Source organism: Molossus molossus, unplaced genomic scaffold (assembly GCF_014108415.1).
Source record: "Molossus molossus isolate mMolMol1 unplaced genomic scaffold, mMolMol1.p scaffold_m16_p_15, whole genome shotgun sequence".
Lineage (NCBI taxonomy): Eukaryota > Metazoa > Chordata > Mammalia > Chiroptera > Molossidae > Molossus > Molossus molossus.
The window spans coordinates 4,112,369-4,130,778 of NW_023425350.1; the positions used below are offsets into that span (position 1 = coordinate 4,112,369).

At 38.6% G+C, this 18,410-nt stretch overlaps 1 protein-coding gene across 5 annotated transcripts in view; it reads right to left on the reverse strand.

Moving 5' to 3' along the window:
- ADAM17 (ADAM metallopeptidase domain 17) overlaps window positions 1–18,410 on the reverse strand; it is a 51,112-nt gene that overhangs the window by 19,015 nt on the left and 13,687 nt on the right. Inside the window, exons 3-8 of one of the 5 annotated variants that reach the window (XM_036262249.1) lie at window positions 15,982–16,112; window positions 15,105–15,193; window positions 7,848–8,016; window positions 5,836–5,969; window positions 4,037–4,126; window positions 1,630–1,743 (exon numbers count right to left, since the gene is read on the reverse strand). In XM_036262249.1, coding sequence (XP_036118142.1) covers window positions 1,630–1,743; window positions 4,037–4,126; window positions 5,836–5,969; window positions 7,848–8,016; window positions 15,105–15,193; window positions 15,982–16,112 — 727 coding nt within the window. Of the gene's footprint in view, window positions 1–1,629; window positions 1,749–4,036; window positions 4,127–5,835; window positions 5,990–7,847; window positions 8,017–15,104; window positions 15,194–15,981; window positions 16,113–18,410 lie in introns of those variants that run through there. The other 4 variants (XM_036262250.1, XM_036262252.1, XM_036262251.1 and 1 more) reach the window with 4 other exon arrangements.

Consider the following 18,410-nt stretch of genomic DNA (forward strand, 5'->3'; position numbering starts at 1 on the left):
CAATTGTAAATAGTGCTGCTGTGAACATAGGGGTGCATATATTTTTTCTGATTGGTGTTTCAGGCTTCTTAGGATATATTCCTAAAAGTGGGATTTGACAGTTCCGTGGTAAAAGGGTGAGGCTTCTGGAAATCTGCGAGGAGCCTGAGAGAAGAGATCTGGAGGGGCATCTGTAGAGTCAAGAGTTCTCTTTTGTTCTTCACTACAGAAAGCAGACGGGTCAATGGTTCAGCTGTCCTAGGAGTCAGGACATCTGGCCACTCGATTCTGGTTGTCATTAATAGTTGTATAACTAACTACAAACACGTCATTTAACCTTGCTGTTGTGGGCTAAAATGTGTGCCTCCAAAATTCATATATTGAAATCTTACCCATCAGTACCTCACAATGTCACTGTATTTGGAGATGGGGCCTTTAAAGAGGTTAAGTAAGGTAAAATGAGGTCATATGGGTGGGCCTAATCCAATCTGACTGGTGCCCTTAGAAGATTGGGGTACAGACAGACAGAGAAGGAAGACCATGTGAGGACAAAGGGCGAAAGATGGCTATCTACAAGCCAAAAAGACAGACCTCAGAAGAAACCAACCCAGCCGACACCTCGACCCCAGACGTCCATCTTCCAGAACCATGAGGAAGTTCCTGTTGTGTCCGCTCCCAGTCTGTGGACTTTATTCTTGGCAGTCCCGACAGACTGACACGCTCACCGAGGCTCTTTAGAAGAGTGACGGTGCATCCCAGCCTACCTCTCAGGGCAGCTGGGGGGTCAGATGGGAAAAGGTGAGTCGGTGTACTGTACAGACAGGACACTCTGTGGACCTCAATCTGGATAGACTTGATAATATTCTGTAATTCCATTCAAGCTTTAAAAACTGGATTTCAGCCTTGTGAGACTCTCATCAGATAACCCAGATAAACCACGCTGTGCCCTAGACTAACCCATGAAAACTATTAAATGAAGGGTTGTTTTAAGCTGCTAAATTTGTGGTAATCTGTTAGAGCACCAAGAGGAAACTAATACATTACCAACCTATTGAAAGATAAACACTATGATTTCAGAGAAGGTCATTTTACAAAGCAATAGTATACACAAACTCAGACACAGAAATCATGTGGCAAACAGGACAAATCATATCCTGTCGAGGCAAGAATCCGTATGGCACAGTGTTTAGGTTAACTACCTTTTTGATTACCAGGATAAAAACACAAAAACTTAAAATTCTTGAACAGAACTTCCAGATCTCAAAGTTATAATACTTTCCATACCGTCTGATCACTACTGACCTAAGAGATTCACTGAAAAGTTTCAAAGAGACCTGAACCAACAAAACAGTACAAAAAATGTACATACTGGGATCCACCGATTTTCTACAGTCCCGTTACTCCCCTGGGCCATCAAAGGCATCAGGGATAGAAGCACTGCTCTCCAGCACTTTCCGTTTGCACAGCTTTTTTGCCCTCTTGCCGTGGGCCCTGCTGCAGGGGACAAGGTGACTGCTGGATCAGCTAGGTGGGCTGCTCCTGGTTTTCAAGCACCTTTTCTAACACATCCCTTCGTTAACGCAAACATGACTCACTCCACAGAAACCACAGTGGCATTAACAGCATCACATCCAGGGCTCCATAACCTACCTCAAGCAACATCTTCACATCCCAAGCATCCTTGTCTTCATTTGGATAACTTTTTGCCATATTATAGTGCCTTTCACCAGGTTTTACTTCTTTTGGAGACTTGAGAATGCGAATCTATACTTAAAGAGATAATATACTTAGAACACTTCAAAAAAAGTCCCAAAATTAAATTGCTGCATTGTTTTAGATATTCAAAAAAGACAACAATTCTAGAAAAAATATGTTTTGGAACTAGAATTCCATAAAATTCTTCATCTCTAAATACTCCAGTTTAAAACAAAGTGAGAAGCAAATGATATGGAAAACTTGTCAATGAATGATTTATAAATTTATAAATGTACTCCCAAATTTTCATTTTCTCCATATTTAGTTGAAAAAAAATGAGAACTTAGGTTCCATTAGCCTAAATGATTTATTTCAACTATAGACATAAGTTACTTATGATGCAGAGATGCAGAATAAGATGTACATCACTGTATACCACAGGAATAAAAGATTACAAAGAACAGGGCGCTGTTCCTTGTACATGTAGTACAAATTAATCCTGCTTAAAACAAAACAGGGAACAAAGCCATGCTCAGCACGGTCGTTTCTGGCGCATTCTGGTGTGCTCTGCCACCAGGTGGTAAGCTCACTGGGGTGGGCTTTGCAGTTTTGCTGGCGGGTGGTCAAGGTCAACTCTGGGATGAAAAAGGAAGCCTACTGTGACTGCACATCTAAACCACATCTTTCAATTCATCTGTTATCATTAAAGCAACTAATATTTTTACCTCCTGTATTATACCTCTTATTCCAGTTGGTTCCAAATTCTAAAACCATAAAACTTTATTTACTGGTCCCCTAACATTTAAACAAGTTGTAATGATTTTAAACAAGTGAGGCAGCTTGATATGAACCACAGTGGATAATCATCAACATATTCATGAAATGAAAAAGCACAATCCAAAGAGTACAACATACCACCAATGTGTCAAATATGCACATACACACACATGCTATACATGCATAAATGTCTCTGGAAAAATACACGTGAAACTAGTGACACAGATGTCTCTGGATAAAGAAATTGGTTTGACAATGGGAAGATTGAGGAAACTTACTTTTCACTGGCTTTTGTATCATTTGTATATGTTACCTATTCAAATAATAACTTAAAAAACAAAAATGCAAGTAAAAGAATGGAAAAGGGAAAAATAATTCTCTTAGTTTTATGCAAATACTATAAAAGTTTAACATTTATAAGAATGATGTATAATTTCAAGGGTTTTTTTAATCCCTAAATTCTATTTATAAAACCTATAAAAATATGGCTAATTTAGTACAAAGAGCCTGGAAAAAAATATAAACAATAATTTCCATATCAAAGTGTCTGTCCAAAACAATACCCAATTTCAGAACAGTCTTTTTAACCAGTCTTAAAAATTTGGAACAATTTTTATTATGGTACATTAAGATGCTATTAACACATCGTGGCTGAACAATATTCAATTAATGGAATATGTAAGAAATCAGGAGACTGGGGGGAAGAGACCTAATGGTTCTGTATGTATAAATGCCCTGCAATGTATACAGTAGTTTTAAGCAACTTTTCTGACCAAAGATACAACACTATGTGCCAGGATTCTAAAGACATAAAATGTAATTGAAGACAAAGAAAACAAGGCAGGGGGCCCCAGCCGGTGTGGTTCAGTTGGTAAAGCATTGTCCTATGCATCAAAAGGTTGGCGGTTTGCCCTGGCTAGTTTTGCTCAGTGGTTAGAGCATCGGCCTGCGGACCAGAGAGACCCGGGTTCGGTTCCCACTAAGGGCATGTACCTTAGTTGCAGTTTGTCCCTGGCCCCGGTTGGGGTCATATGGGTGGCAACCAGTCTATGTGTCTCTCTCACATTGATGTTTCTCCCTCCGCCTCCCCCCCTCCCCCCCTTCTATCTGAAGATAAATGAAAAATGTCCTTGGGTAAGATTTAAAAAAAAAAAAAGGTTGGTAGTTTGATTGCCCATCAGGGCATATGCCCTGGTTTTGGGCTTGATCCCAAGTAGAGGGGGTGCAGGAGGCAGCCGATTGATGTTTCTCTTTCTCCCTCTCCCTTCCTCTCACTCTAAAATCAATAAAAAAAATATTTTTTTAAGAAAACGGTGACAGATGAAAAGTCCATGAATTTAGAGAAAGGAGAGATCATAGCAGTAAAATAGGCTTTCTGCCTAAATGAAGCTTAAGAAAACTTCACAACCTATAAATAATTAATAATAAAAACACTGTATAATTTATCAGAAAAGAATTACTGGTACTTGAGAATATTTATTTATGATTATATTTGAAGTTAAGTTTTGGGGTATGAATGTGAGTGACAAATATTAACATCACATAACTTAGCTGAGTAATGTAAGCCACATCCATTGATAAATACCTGTTCTATCTGTATCCCATAACCTTTAAAACCTGCATTGTCCCATGAAGTATTCCGATAGATGTCATCAACTCTGTCAATTAGCTCTATCTGTGTGAATAAGAGAGAGAGAGAGAGAGAGAGAGAGAGAGAGACATTATGTATGTCTTTACCAGTCTTTGCAATGTAACAAATCCTGCAGGGGGAAAAGTCAGTTTAGAGAAAATGCCATTATAAAAGTTTCTATCAGTTACCAAAACTAGCATAAAGATGTTATTCTTTATCATTAATACTGCTAACAAAGTTGTTCCTAGCCCCAAAAATAGTGTTGTTACCAGAGTAATACAATGGTACACTTTATTATAATCCAAGTAATCAACTGCACATGGAACCAAAATACCAAGTAAAAAAACTTGTCATTCCAGTCAGCTACAAAAATGAAAGTTAACAGCCAATCAATGTACCTAAAATATTCTCTTCTAAGAAGTACTCTGTCTTCACTTTAGCTCCTCAAGTGCCTCCCTGGAAAAGAGGTTAGGAGCAGTGCCTGGTGCTGCTGAGCCTGTTCCACAGCCCTCACGGGACAGATGCAGCACTGAGGACCAGGCAGAGTGAGTCAGAAAAATGAGGTTTCACCATCCTCCTTTATTCTGCATTCTCACTTGGGAAGGGGTAAGGTGGGTAGAGAGGGACAGATCACACCACATAAGAACAAAGCATTGTTTACCCATCTTCTCCTCAAAGAGACTTTTTCATTGTTCAAAACTGGGCAGACAAGGTTTGTTCAGGCAACTGTGAAGCACATTATAGGTAGGAAACTGTTCTCCGCTTATAGTAAGAGTAGGAAATGCAAATTTTAAGACTCAACCTCTCATATTCATATTCCTGGTGTAATGAACAAAGAAGTAAATTAAGAGGAGCCCTTTAATACAAAGCACTATTAAGGAACTTTTTCAAGCAAGATCCCTTACTTAGAAGAATTACAATGACTTCACACACTGCTCCTACTAACTTCACAATGAATTCTTTCACTTCACACTGAAGACAGAGAAGGGTGAGGGAGGGTATGACAGAATGGGAAAAGCAAGGCAATGATCACTGAAAGACGTCTTTACTGCATAAGGCTCTCCGTTCATGAATAGCTGCATTCTCTATTTCCTAAACAACATTTTGGTCAGTGCCAAGTAATCATGACAAATTAAGTCATACTAATAAAAAATGTGAATGAAATCTGATTCCTCTGACTTTTCAAATTACAATTAGTAAATGCTTAAAAATTCAGTGCCAATAGTTTTGTAATCTTTCCTTCACACCTTAGCCTTACAGTTGGTTATGACCATGAAAGTCCCATCTATAGTCCAATAATCAGCTATTTTATGACACAAACCAAACTGATCATCTTCTCTGAAATATGCATATAAGCAAAAATAAAACACACAGGTTCATACAAATACTTTCCACACTCGAGAACAATATTCACACGTGTCACCAATAGATCACTGCCATTATAGCAGTAATGTTTTCAAATAATTCACTTGTATAAAGAGAGGCCTACGCAATAAACTCTTCCTAAACTTAATATGCATAAAAATTTTAATGTGCAGAAAACAACAGTTCAAAGTTAAAACGGGTTTAAAAAATTTGAAACTAAAATCTCTCTGCAGTAATATAAGAACCTCAGAGGATAACCCTCAAATATTTTACAAAATAATACAGCATCTGAAATTGTGTTTCAAATTATAGCAGTACTCTCTTAAATGAAATATGTCCACCTAATGACTGTTTTTGTCCAATTACCTCCTTCAGCATCAAATACTTACTAAGTAATTTGTAGTTGTACTCTCTTCCCCTCTGCCCATGTACTTGTAAAAGCGATGATCTGCTACGACCAATAATTTACATGTGTTCTTCAAGGGATTAGGGTCAGCTCTTCTCTTCACTCGATGAACAAGCTCTAATATGAATTTGTATGCACTATTAAATTAAAATTCATCAAAACAAGGAGTTTTTTATAGTAACATTTTAAATCTAGCATATTTTGAAATACACATTACTTGAACTTAGTTTCCTTACAGGTGTCTTGAACAAAAAACAAAACAAAACAAAAACTGAAGGAAGACAGAAAAGTAAAAAGTAATATGAAGTTTTAAAATGTAGAATTCAAGCCCTGGCCGGTTTGGCTCAGCGGTTAGAGCGTCAGCCTGCAGACCAGAGAGTACTGTGTTCGTTCCACTAAGGGTACGTATGGTTTGTCCCCAGCCCCGGTTGGGGCCATGTGGTGGCAACCAGTCAATGTGTCTCTCTCACATCGATGTTTCTCTCTCTCTCCCTCCCACTCTATCTGAAGATATAAAAAAAATGTCCTCGGGTGATTTAAAAAAAGTAGAATTCAAAACCATGATAAAGTATCTCTATCATTTTTAAAATGAGGCAACCTTTAAAAAGTACTTAAAAGTAAAGCAATCACCTATTCATTGCTTGGTTATGAAGTTGTTACTATATTCTAGAAGACCACAAATTAACCAAAGTAATAATAAAAATATCAAGGCAAGCCCTGGCCAGTTTGGCTCAGTGGTTAAGAGCATCGGCCTGCAGATCAATGAGTCTCGAATTTGATCCTGGTCAAGGGCACATACCTTGGTTGGGATTCGTCTCCAGCCCTGGTTGGGGTCATGTGGGAGGGCAACTAGTCCGTGCGTCTCTTTCACATCGATGCTTCTATCTCTCTCTTTCCCCCTCCCACTTTATCTGAAGATAAATGGAAAAAAAATATATCCTCAGTGAGGATTAAAAAAATCAAGGTAAGCCTGGCCAGTAGGGCTCAGTGGATTGAACATCGTCCCATGGACTAAGAGGTCCAGGTTCTTTCTCCAGTGAGGGACATGCAGGAGGCACCCATTTGATGTTTCTCTTACATCCTTGCTTTAATCTCTCTCCCTCTCTCCAAAAAATCAATAAAAACATATTTTTAAAAAATCAAGGTAAGCAAAAATTAAAAATTTGTTTGTTGACAGATTTTCTTATTAAATAACCAAATTGTTTAAGAATTTGTTTATATACTAAAATGCCAGAAATATTTCCAAGGTTTTCAAAAATGAGACGAGTAGACTGTTTCTCCAAGATGGTTGTTTTCAAATAACCCTACATAGATCTGCCCCAAACTGATAAGCTGCTTCTTTCTAAACATTAGAGACCTCTCTTAGTACCAACTAGTTTCATATAAACTTATCTAAAGATTGTTTTACAACAGTATTATTTTGTCATTTTCAAATACCTGCAAATAAAAAATATTTTCCCTCAGATTATTCAAGTCCCCTTTCCCCAATCTTTATTGTTACCATTGTTTTCTAGGGTTTTCATTTCAGGCAAAATAATTAACATAAAAATTTCTGAACAAAACTATTTTCAAGCCAAATACTATATGGCTCCTTGAAAAACATGTGTTGTTTTGTTTGTTAATCATCACCCAAGGATATTTTTTCATTGATTTTTTTTTTTTAGAGATAGTGGCTGGGAAGGAGGGAAGAGAGAGAAAAAAAAGAGAGAGGGAGGGAGAAGCAGGGAGAGAGAGAGAAATATTGATGTGAGAGACACACATCGATTGTTTGCCTCCTGCACCCACCCTGACCAAGGCCAGGGATCAAACCTGCAAACCAGGTATGTGCCCTTGACTGGGATCGAACCTGAGACCCTCCAACGCGAGGGCCAATGCTCTAATCACTGAACAGTGCCAGCCAGGGCCTGTTTTGTTTTTAAATCTATTAACAACCACCCCTATTGAACATGGCTGTAATGCTTGTTTCTTATTTGAAATATACTTTTTAAGGCTTACCATTAGGGGGCTCTACATCTACCAGCCCTTCTGGAAGCAAATATTCATTTTCCGCCTTTATGTAACCACACACTTTTGAAGACTGCAAACGCGAAACATTCTTGATATCTTCAGATTTATAAACTAACATTCTTTTGTCTTTAGAATCATTAATTAGTCTCCAAAGTGGCTGAAATAAAAAAAAAAAATTGAGATGAAAACTCCTAAACATTAAATTCTTATATCCTTTCCTTGTTTTTAGATAACATTCATTCCCAGGCTAAGTAAATTGACTAGTCATTTTATTGAAAATAAACCATTTCCATTTTTATCACAGAGTTTCTATGCTGGTAAATAAATAGATAGATTATTCACTATTTGATTTTATCAGTGTATGAAGAAGAGCATTACTTTGCATGAGTTATGAAATCTTTCAGAAGATCCAGGAGAGAATGCATATCCTTTTCCATCACTGACTCAAAAAGACATGTTAACATTGACCATGCTGGCACTGTTCTAGGTGATGAACATACAGCAACGGAAGTTAGACAAGGTTTCTGTTCTTGTGTTTTTTCTTTCTAGTTTCTTTAACATCTTTTTATGCACAGAAAACAACAAACACATTTTCATGAGAGAAGACAAAACACTGTAACAATATGTCTAAAACTTACCAGTTTTGGGGAAAATAGTTTTTCTTTTTTAAACCTTCACTTACAATATTGCAAGGCCACAGTAAATCAGAACTAACATACTGAAAAGGGTACCCAAGTCAAAAGAATGTTTGTTATTTCAAACCCAAGTTCTTCTGTGTAAGAACACTGGTCTCTTTATCAGAACCAAACAGCTTGTGAGAAATATAAAAAGATAAAAAAATTTACACTTACACACACACACACGCATATACATCCATATCCATCATGAAAATGAAAATTAAAACCATAAGAAAACACCACTTCATATCCACTAGGAAGACTATTATCAAAAATACACACAATAACAGGTGTATTGACAAGGAGGTGGACAAATCACACCTCCACGCACTGCTGGTGAGGATAGAATATGGACGGTAAAAAGCAGCAAATGTAAAATGGTGAGCATATAAAGTACAGCCACTATGGAAACCACTGTTACCATATGACCCAGCAATCCCACTCCTAGTTTATTATAGCCAAGAGAATTGAAAACATGCTCAAACAAAAACTTGTTCATAAATGTTCACAGCAGCATTATTCATAATAGCCAAAAAGTGGTAACAACTCAAATGTCCAACCGATGAATGAATAAGCAAAATGTGGTACATCCATACATTGGAATATTATTTGGTAATAAAAAAGTAAGCCCTGGCCGGTTTGGCTCAGCGGATAGAGTGTCGGCCTGCGGTCCAGAGAGACCCGGGTTTGGTTCCCACTAAGGGCATATACCTCAGTTGCAGTTTGTCCCTAGCCCTGGTTGGGTTGTGTAGGTGGCAACCACTTGATGTGTCCCTTTCACACCAATGTTTCGCTCTTTCTCTCTCCCTCCCATTTTTTGTTATCTGAACAAAAAATGGAAAAGTGTCCTCAGGTGAGGATTAAAAAAAAAAAAAAAAGTGAAATTCTGACACATGCTACAACATGAACAAAACTTGAAAACATTCTAAGTGAAAGAAACCAATCACAAAAGACCATATATTGTGTGATTCTACTTATGTGAAATAACCAGGCTAATCTAGAGAGAGAGTAGATTAATGGTTGCCTAGGGCTAGGGAGGTTGGGGGGACAAGGATGATAGGTTGCTAAAGGGTAGGAGGTTTCTTTTTGGGGTAATAAAAGTGTTCTAAAATTGATCATGATGATAACTATACAACTCTATGAACATATTAAAAACCACTGAATTATATAGTTTAAATGTGTAAATTGTACATTATGTGAATTATATCTCAATAAAGCTATTAAATATATATATATTTTCTTCTTTCATAATCCATGCATGAGGCAAATTTAAGAAACAATAGTTAACACCAAGACACATCATAATTAAAATGCAAAAGGTTAAAGACAAAGAGAGAATCTTAAAAGCAGCAAGAGAAAAGCAGTTAATTACCTACAAGGGAGCTCCGGTAACACTGTCAGCTGATTTCTCAAAAGAGAAACATTATAGGCCAGAAGGGAGTGCCAAGAAATATTCAAAGTGAAAAGCAGGCCCTACAACCAAGATTACTCTATCCTGCAAAGCTATCCTTTAGAATTGATGGACATATAAAGAGTTTCTCAGACAAGAAAAAGTTGAAGGAATTCATCACCACCAAACCAATATTATATGAAATGATGAAGGGTCTTCTTGAAGAAGATAAAAAATATAAACAATATAATGGAATAAATATATACCTATCAACAATTTAATCTACAAACAAAATGAACAAGCAGAACAGAAACAGACTCAGATACAGAGAACTTTTTTGTTGGTTGCCAGGTAAGGGGGGGGATGGAGAATGGGGGGAAAGGTGAAAGGATTAAGAAGTACAAATTGATTATTAGACTGAAAAACCTCAGCAGGAAGTGAGGAGGTGGGGAAGAGAGAAACCAAAGAACTTATTTGCATAACCAATGGATACAGATAATACTGTGGGGATAGCAGAGTGAGGCAGGTGTGGGGAGGAGGGGGATCTCTGGAGGGGGGAGTGGGGACATCTATAATACTTTCAACAATAAAGATAAATTTTAAAAAAAGAAACAATGGTGATAGAACCTCAGGACTAACAGAGACCTCAAAGTCAACTAGCCAGCTCTTCACTATAGAAACCTTCACCTGGCCTACAAACAGAAAAAGAGAAAATTTTTATCTTTTGGTACAAACATTTCTAAATTCATATTAGCAGTTTTGTAATATAGTCCACCTAGCAGAGAAAAAGACAGCAGGCTTTGAAATCACAGATACCTAGGTTCAAACCTCAACTATACCTTACCACATGTTTTAGATAAGTAACTTATGAGCATAACTTTTACATTTGGTAAAGTAGTGAAAATACCTATCTTGAAAATAATGTAAAATAACAAATTTAGTTATATATTAAGATTTCAAAATAAAGGCAGTTACTATCACTACTACTAAAAGCAATTCCTATGCCCAGCTTGTGTGACTCAGTGGACTGAGCACAGTCCCATACACCAAGAGGTTACCAGTTCAATTCTTGGTCAGGGCACAGGTTTATCTCTCTCTCCCCCTCTCCTTTCCTCTCTCAAAAAAAAAAAAAATCAACAGAAACATAAAAAATAGCTCTGGCTCATTTAGCTCAGCGGTTAGAGCATTGGCCCAAAGACCCAAGGGTCACAGGTTCGATTCCCAGTCAAGGGCATGTACCTGGGTTCCAGGTTTGATCCCTGACCCCAGTCAAGGTTGTGTGGGTGGCAACCAATTGATGTGTCTCTCTTACATTTCTCTCTGTCTCTCCTCCCCCTCACTCTCCCTCCCTCCCTCCCACTCTATCTAAAAATCAATGGGAAAATATCTTTGGGTGAGGATTCACAAAAAAATAAATAAAATAAAATCAAATCCTGTTATCACCATTACTAATAAGTTACTGGGAAAAAAAAATCATCCGATAAATAACTAAATAAGAGGCAAGAACCTTGACTGGACCCTAAATTGGAAAACCAAATATCTATATGAAAGAGATTTTGAGGAAGACATGAGATTTTTTGACTGAAATATACTTCAAACTTTCTTTTTAACCAATCTTAATTACAGTTTTCCTCCAGGTGTTCTATTTTAGTGATATCACCACTACCCAGAGTATTCTCATTTTCCTAGAAACACAGAATCGCTTCCACCCACAAATCTGTGACAAATGTTTTGTTTTCCAGACTAATACCTGACACATGGCTAAGTGTCCTCACAAATGTGACCAGTAGTCTTGGTTTCCACTGACAGTACTTCAATGGAAGAGCAGCCAGGGCCCAAGTTTCCTACGGTTTCCTCTTTTAACCTCTCAGACTATAAACTATTACCCTTTACTGAGCATTTCAAGAGCATCTAGGAGAGAAAGGAGAAATAGACAAATAAGATTTCACCTCCACCCTTGAGAATGTGTACATTTACAGTAGGATTATAATTTTTATTTATCTTTATTGTTGAAAGTTTTACAGATGTCTCTCCTTTTTCCGCCCACTGACAGCCCCCCTCCCTCCCCACCACACTGTTGTCTGTCCACTGGATATGCATATATGCCTATCAGTTCTTTGGTTTATCTATTCCGGCCCCCTAGTCCCTCTCCCTATGAGGTTTAAATAAGGACAAAAAAATGAATCAGAAGGGAAAGAAAGTTTTCTCTTCTTATCCACTCCAATGTGACTTTTATTCAATTATGGTATTAGAAATACAGGGTGCATCTTATGATAGCTTCTTGGCTACTTGTAAAAATTATTACCTTTTTTTACTTTAAAAAAAAAAAAAAAAAAATTGCCTACTTTCCTGGTCAGAAAACTTTAAATACAAGAAGAGAACTATAATCACAGACCATTGTCTTCTTAAAACAATTGAGAAACAACTTTTTTTTTTTTAATCCTCACCCAAGGATACTTTTCAATTTATCTTCAGATAGAGTAGCAGGGAGAAAAAGGGAGACAGAGAGAAACATTGACGTGAGAGGGACAGATCAATTGGCTGCCTTCTACATGACCCCAGTGAGGGCCAGGGACAAACCACAACCAAGGTACATGCCCTTCACCGGAATCAAACCTGCGACTCACTGGTCCGCAGGCTGACAACTCTACCGCTGAGCCAAAGCAGCCAGGGCTGAGAAACAACTTTTTAAGAATCAGAGCTATATAAGTGAAATAATTCAGACAGAAAATGACAAGAACCATATGATTTCACTCATGTGGGAGATATAAAACAAAAAGAAACAAGCGAGCAAACAAAAGACAAACTCAGACAGACAACAGAAAGGTGGTACTAGAGAGGAAGGGGACAAAGGGGGATGAGGAGGGCAAAGTACATGGTGACAGAAGGAGATTTGACTTCAGGTGGTGAGCATACAACTGAGTAAACAGACGTTGTATTCCTAAAATTTATGTTATTAATCAATGTTACTCCAATAAATTTAAGAAAAACAGAAATTTGAAAGTAAAGATATATGCTAAGGTCCAGTCAAGATGGCGGGTAGGTAAACGCGGTATCGCGTCCTCCCACAACCACATCAAAGTGACAACTAAACTACAGAACACCCATCATTCAAAACCGCCTGAAATCAAGCTGAACGGAAGTACTACAACTACAGAATTAAAGCAGCAGCCGCATGCAGACTGGTGGGAGGGCGGAGGGGACGGGCTAGTCCCACACCCACGTGTGGCGGATAAAAATCAGGGGGACATCTCGGCTGGGAAGGTCCTCCCTGGGGACAGTGGGGTCCCCGTCCCACACCAGGCGCCCTGTTCAGGGTTCCAGTGCCAGGAAGAGAATCCCCATCACTTCTGGCTGGAAAACCAGCGGGAACTGAGGCTCAGGGAGGCTGAGGCGGCTGGAGCCCCAGGCAGCTCCTTAAAGGGCCCGCGCATGGACTTATCAGACTCTCTCCCTCTGAGCTTGGAGGGGAGGCAGCTCCAGGGGCACCAGAGACACACAGGGAAGAACTGAGCTGTTTGGCACTGGAGCGAGGGCTGGAGAGGGGGCTTTCTCGGGGACAGACGTGCTGTCAGAGGCCTTTGTTCCTTTGGTGAGCCCTTCCCGGCAGACAGCCCCCATATCTGGGACTTCAACAACCTGCTAACATTGGTAGCCCCGCCCTGGTGATTCCCTGAGGCCCCGCCCAACTTTCAGGCCCACCCAAGCTGTTGCCACTTGCTTAACCATAGGATTGGCCAGTCTTGGATCCTGTTTCAGGTTTTTCCTAAATTCTTTCAAATGAGCAGCATCTGGTCTCAGCGAGCCCCATACCTCTCATTAAGAAATACACAGAAACAAACACAGGGAGGCAGCCAAAATGAGGAGACAAAGAAACAGGTCCCAAATAACAGAACAGAACAAAACCCCAATAAAAGAACTAAGCGAAATGGAGATAAGCAACCTAACAGATATTGAGTTCAAAATACTGCTTATAAGGATGCTCAATGAACTTAGTGAGAACCTCAGTGAACTTAGGGAGGGCCTCAAGAGCATAAAAAAGGACCAGTCAGAAATCATGGATACACAGTTAGAATTGAAGGAGACATTAACTGAAATAAAGAATAATTTACACAGCTTCAATAATAGGGTACGTAAATCCAAGGAGCAAACCATCGATTTGGAATATAAGGAAGCAAAAAATGCCCAATCAGAACAGCAAAAAGAAAAAAGAATCCAAAAAAATGAGGACAACTTCAAGCGTGCCAACATTCGCATCTTGGGGGTGCCCGAAGGAGAAGAGCGAGAACAAGAAATCGAAAACCTGTTTGAAACAATAATGGCAGAAAACTTTCCTAACTTGGTGAAGGAAACAGACATACAAGTCCAGGAAGCACAGAGAGTCCCAAACAAGATGAACCCCAAGAGGCCCACACCAAGACACATCATCATAAAAATGCAAAAGGTTCAAGACAAAGAGAGAATCTTAAAAGCAGCAAGAGAAAGGCAGCTAGTTACCTACAAGGGAGTTCCCATTAGACTGTCAGCTGATTTCTCAAAAGAAACTTTGCAGGCCAGAAGGGAGTGGCAAGAAATATTCAGAGTGATGAAAACCAAGAACCTACAACCAAAATTACTCTATCCTGCAAAGCTGTCATTTAGAATCGATGGACATATAAAAACTTTCCCAGACAAGAAAAAGTTAAAGGAGTTCATCACTACCAAACCATTATTACATGAAATGATGAAGGGTCTTTTTGAAGAAAAAGATAAAATGTATGAACAAACAAAATGGCAAGGAATACATATCTATCAATAATGGAATCTACAAACAAAATGAACAGGTAGAACAGAAACATTCTCATAGATACAGAGAACATTTTGGTGGTTGCCAGTTGGGAGGGGGGTTGGGGGAATGGGTGAAAAAGGTGAAGGGATGAAGAAGTACAAATTCATTGCTAGATTGACAAACCTCAAGGGAAAGGGGTTGGGTGGGGGTAGGAAGAAATAAACCGAAGAACTTATATGCATAACCAATGGACACAGACAATAGTGTGGGAAAAGGTGGGAGGGGGGCGGGAGTGGGGAGGAGGGGGGTCAATGGGGGAAAAATGTGGAACATCTGTAATACATTTTACATCCAACAATAAAGATTTTAAAAAAAAAAAAGATATATGCTAAAAAAATTCATAGATTTACCTCTATATTATATTCTGCCCCATCTGTGTTGATCCTTATTGTAATATCATCATCTCCTATATGGGCTAGAACCCTAGAGTCAGGCTCACCTTAAGAGAAAAAAAAGTTTTCATTATTAAAAAATAATTATATTGAAAAATAAACTATGCCTACTGCCATTAACAATCAGCGAAGCCCTCCAGCAGAGTGCCTCTGCCCAGGCCCTGCAGAGACCCACCACCACGAAAAGACCGGAGGCAGGAACACTCCCCTGCTCAGGAGAAGCCTCTACTCCAGGCATCTGAAACCTCTCTCTTTGCTTCCGGCTCTTAAGAGAATGATCTAGAGTCTGTTGTAGAACAAAACAAACCAACATGTAGATTTCCTTCTGAAGTAACTTTGCCTACTTTGGGGTAAGAACTAAGGAAGCAGAAAGAATAATCTGGAACCCAAAGGTCTTGAAATATACTATTTGACAATTTTAATGCCATTTTTGTCTTATTTTACAAAAAGTTCCAGAAGTAAACCACAATTTCTAGTTGAATACATTTTCTTAAATAAATACAAAAAGCCAATTATTTTATCTTCTAGCTTCCCTGTTTAAAATCTCATAAGGGATGTCTATAATCCTTCTCTAAAGAAAAGAGAAGGTTAAATTCTTATCACTTGAGAAGAAATTCATTTTAATCATCAAAGTAGCCAACTGGTATGACATGCCGGTAAATACCCACATCCTCCTGTTTGAATGTTTCTGCTTCCAAACTTAGATAGGTCAAGTAAAACAAAGAACAGCAGTTCTTTAATACCCCTTCTCCCTCCCCCCAGAAAAGAACATGCAATCAAGTTAGATCTGGACACCTGACCCCCAGACACAAAGGCAAACAAGCTCCATACTCACCGACCACGTGTCCACTGAAGAAGTCCTGCCACCTGACGCTGTACTCGCTTTCATTTTTACCGTCTACCACCACAACTTTGAAATTCTGGGAAAAGCGTTCAGTACTTGATGTCAGGTATAATTTAAAATGCCTAAAAAAGAATGCATCCATATTTTACTCTAAGAACATAAAATGGAAGCCTAATTTTCATTTAATTAAACTTTATTAAAAAAGAAATTAACAGAAGAGCTGACATTAATAAAACGCTCTGCAGGTTTTAACTACTGTGTTACTAGGTACTTAGAACATTGTATCTCCTATAAAGAGAGAAAGACTAATTTCTTTAGTTGTAAGAGTCGGACAGCTCAAGAGCATCTACAACTAGAGAAAGAAGATTCAAACATCTTAGGGATTCATCTTTTCTGGAGGCTCTAAAGAATAAGGAAACAGCCCTGGCCAGTTTGGCTCAGCGGTTAGAGCGTCGGCCTGCGGTCCTGAGAGACCCGGGTTCGGTTCCCGCTAAGGGCACGTACCTCGGTTGTAGTTTGTCCCCGGCCCTGGTCGGTTGTGCAGGTGGCAACCACTCGATGTGTCCCTTCACATCGATGTTTTTCTCTCTCTCTCTCTGTTCCTCTCTTTTCCTCCCACTCTACCTGAACAAAAAATGGAAAAATGTCCTCGGGTGAGGATAAAAATAAAAAAAAAAAAGAATAAGGAAACACACACATCTGAATAGTATAAGTCAGAGTCCTGCTTGTCTAAAAAACTTATTAAAAACTGACATTATTGGATACCGTTTATTGAACATCTACTCAGTGCTAGATGCTCTATGTTATATCCACTTCATACAGTAAAAATTGAAGCTTAGAGGTTAATCAACAACTCAAGGTTATACAGCCGGTAAAAGGCAAAACTGAAACTTGAATTTGGTTTATTTCAGAAGCCTGTACATACTATCCTGCCTCCAGCAATCAATCTGATCTTATTACTGTGCAAAATTAATAAATGCTACTTTTCTGTATTAGCACTCATTTTTTTTTCTCCTTCTTGTCCTGGCCAGTTTGGCTCAACAGTTAGAGCATGGGCCTGCAAACTGCAGGGTCTCGGGTTCAATTCCCAGTCAAGGGCACATATCTGGGTTGCAAGTTTGATCTCTGGCCCCAGTCGGGGTCATGCGGGAGGCAACCAATCCATGTGTCTCTCTCACATTGATGTTTCTTTCCCCGCCCCCTCCCCCCCCGCCCCCTTCCTTTCCACTCTATCTAAAAAAATTAATGGAAAAATATCCTCTGGTGAGGATTAACAGAAACAAAAACAAACTTTTTTTTCCTCCTTCTAAAGAGAACCTATCTTGAAAATATGACTCCACAATACTACAAGGAATATAAAAACAAACACAACACAGACATTAAATACACACTACAGTTCTTCAGTTGGCTTAATATTCTTTTGTTTTCTATGAGTTTCAGTCTTGACTTAAAAACTGGGCATGGTGAGCAAGAATTTTTCAATTATTATTTACAGAGTCCTTTCAATGTGCCCATGAACACCAAAGATAAATAAAAGTATGTTTTTCATCTTAGCCACAGGAACCAATTTTGTCAGCTGTGGTGGTGAAAATATGAAATGTTACTTCCCCATGGGTCTGCATAAGCTTAACTACCAGTAAGAATCTAGACTGAAACTATCTCCATGGCAACAAATATTTTTACCCTTTTTGAGCATAACAAGGTAATTTTAGTTTGCTTGTGGGTTTTTTGGGTTTTTTTAATGGTCACAGGGAGAGACAATAGAACATTATTTCAGAAAACCTTGGAACATTTCCTCCTGCTATCTCTAAAACACATCTTCCCACACATTCACAGGTATGACTTTTCCCGTCAGTTATGCTGAGAACTTTGAAAAGTATCCTTATTATAAATGCCTTATTTAGTTTTAGAGCTCTCCAGGAGTCTCAATATAATTTTTACTTAATGTTCTTTCCAGAAAAATCACCAGAGTTGTACTCTTCGTTTTCTACACTAATAATCTGCTCTACTGTAAAGATAAGGGCCAAGTGATAGTAAAATTCCTGGGTTTTTTTTTAGTTCCTAATCTTCATCTTTCAGCTATAAAACCTAAAACAGAATATGTCAGAATTTACATTTTACTATATCCTCCCAAAATTATGTGAAGTCATGTACTTACAGAATTCTTTTAGTATTTTTATTTATCTTTCTGACTTTTTTAAAATATGTTTTTATTGATTTTTAGAGAGAGAACATCGATGTGAGAGAGAAACATCGATCGGCTGCCTCCTGCATGCCTCCTACTGAGGATGGATCCCAAAACCTGGCACAAGCCCCAACCAGGAATTAAACCAGGACCACAGTCCATGGGATGACACTCAATCCACTGAGCCACACTGGCCAGGCATATCTTTCTGACTTTAGATTTAAGGATTTACAGT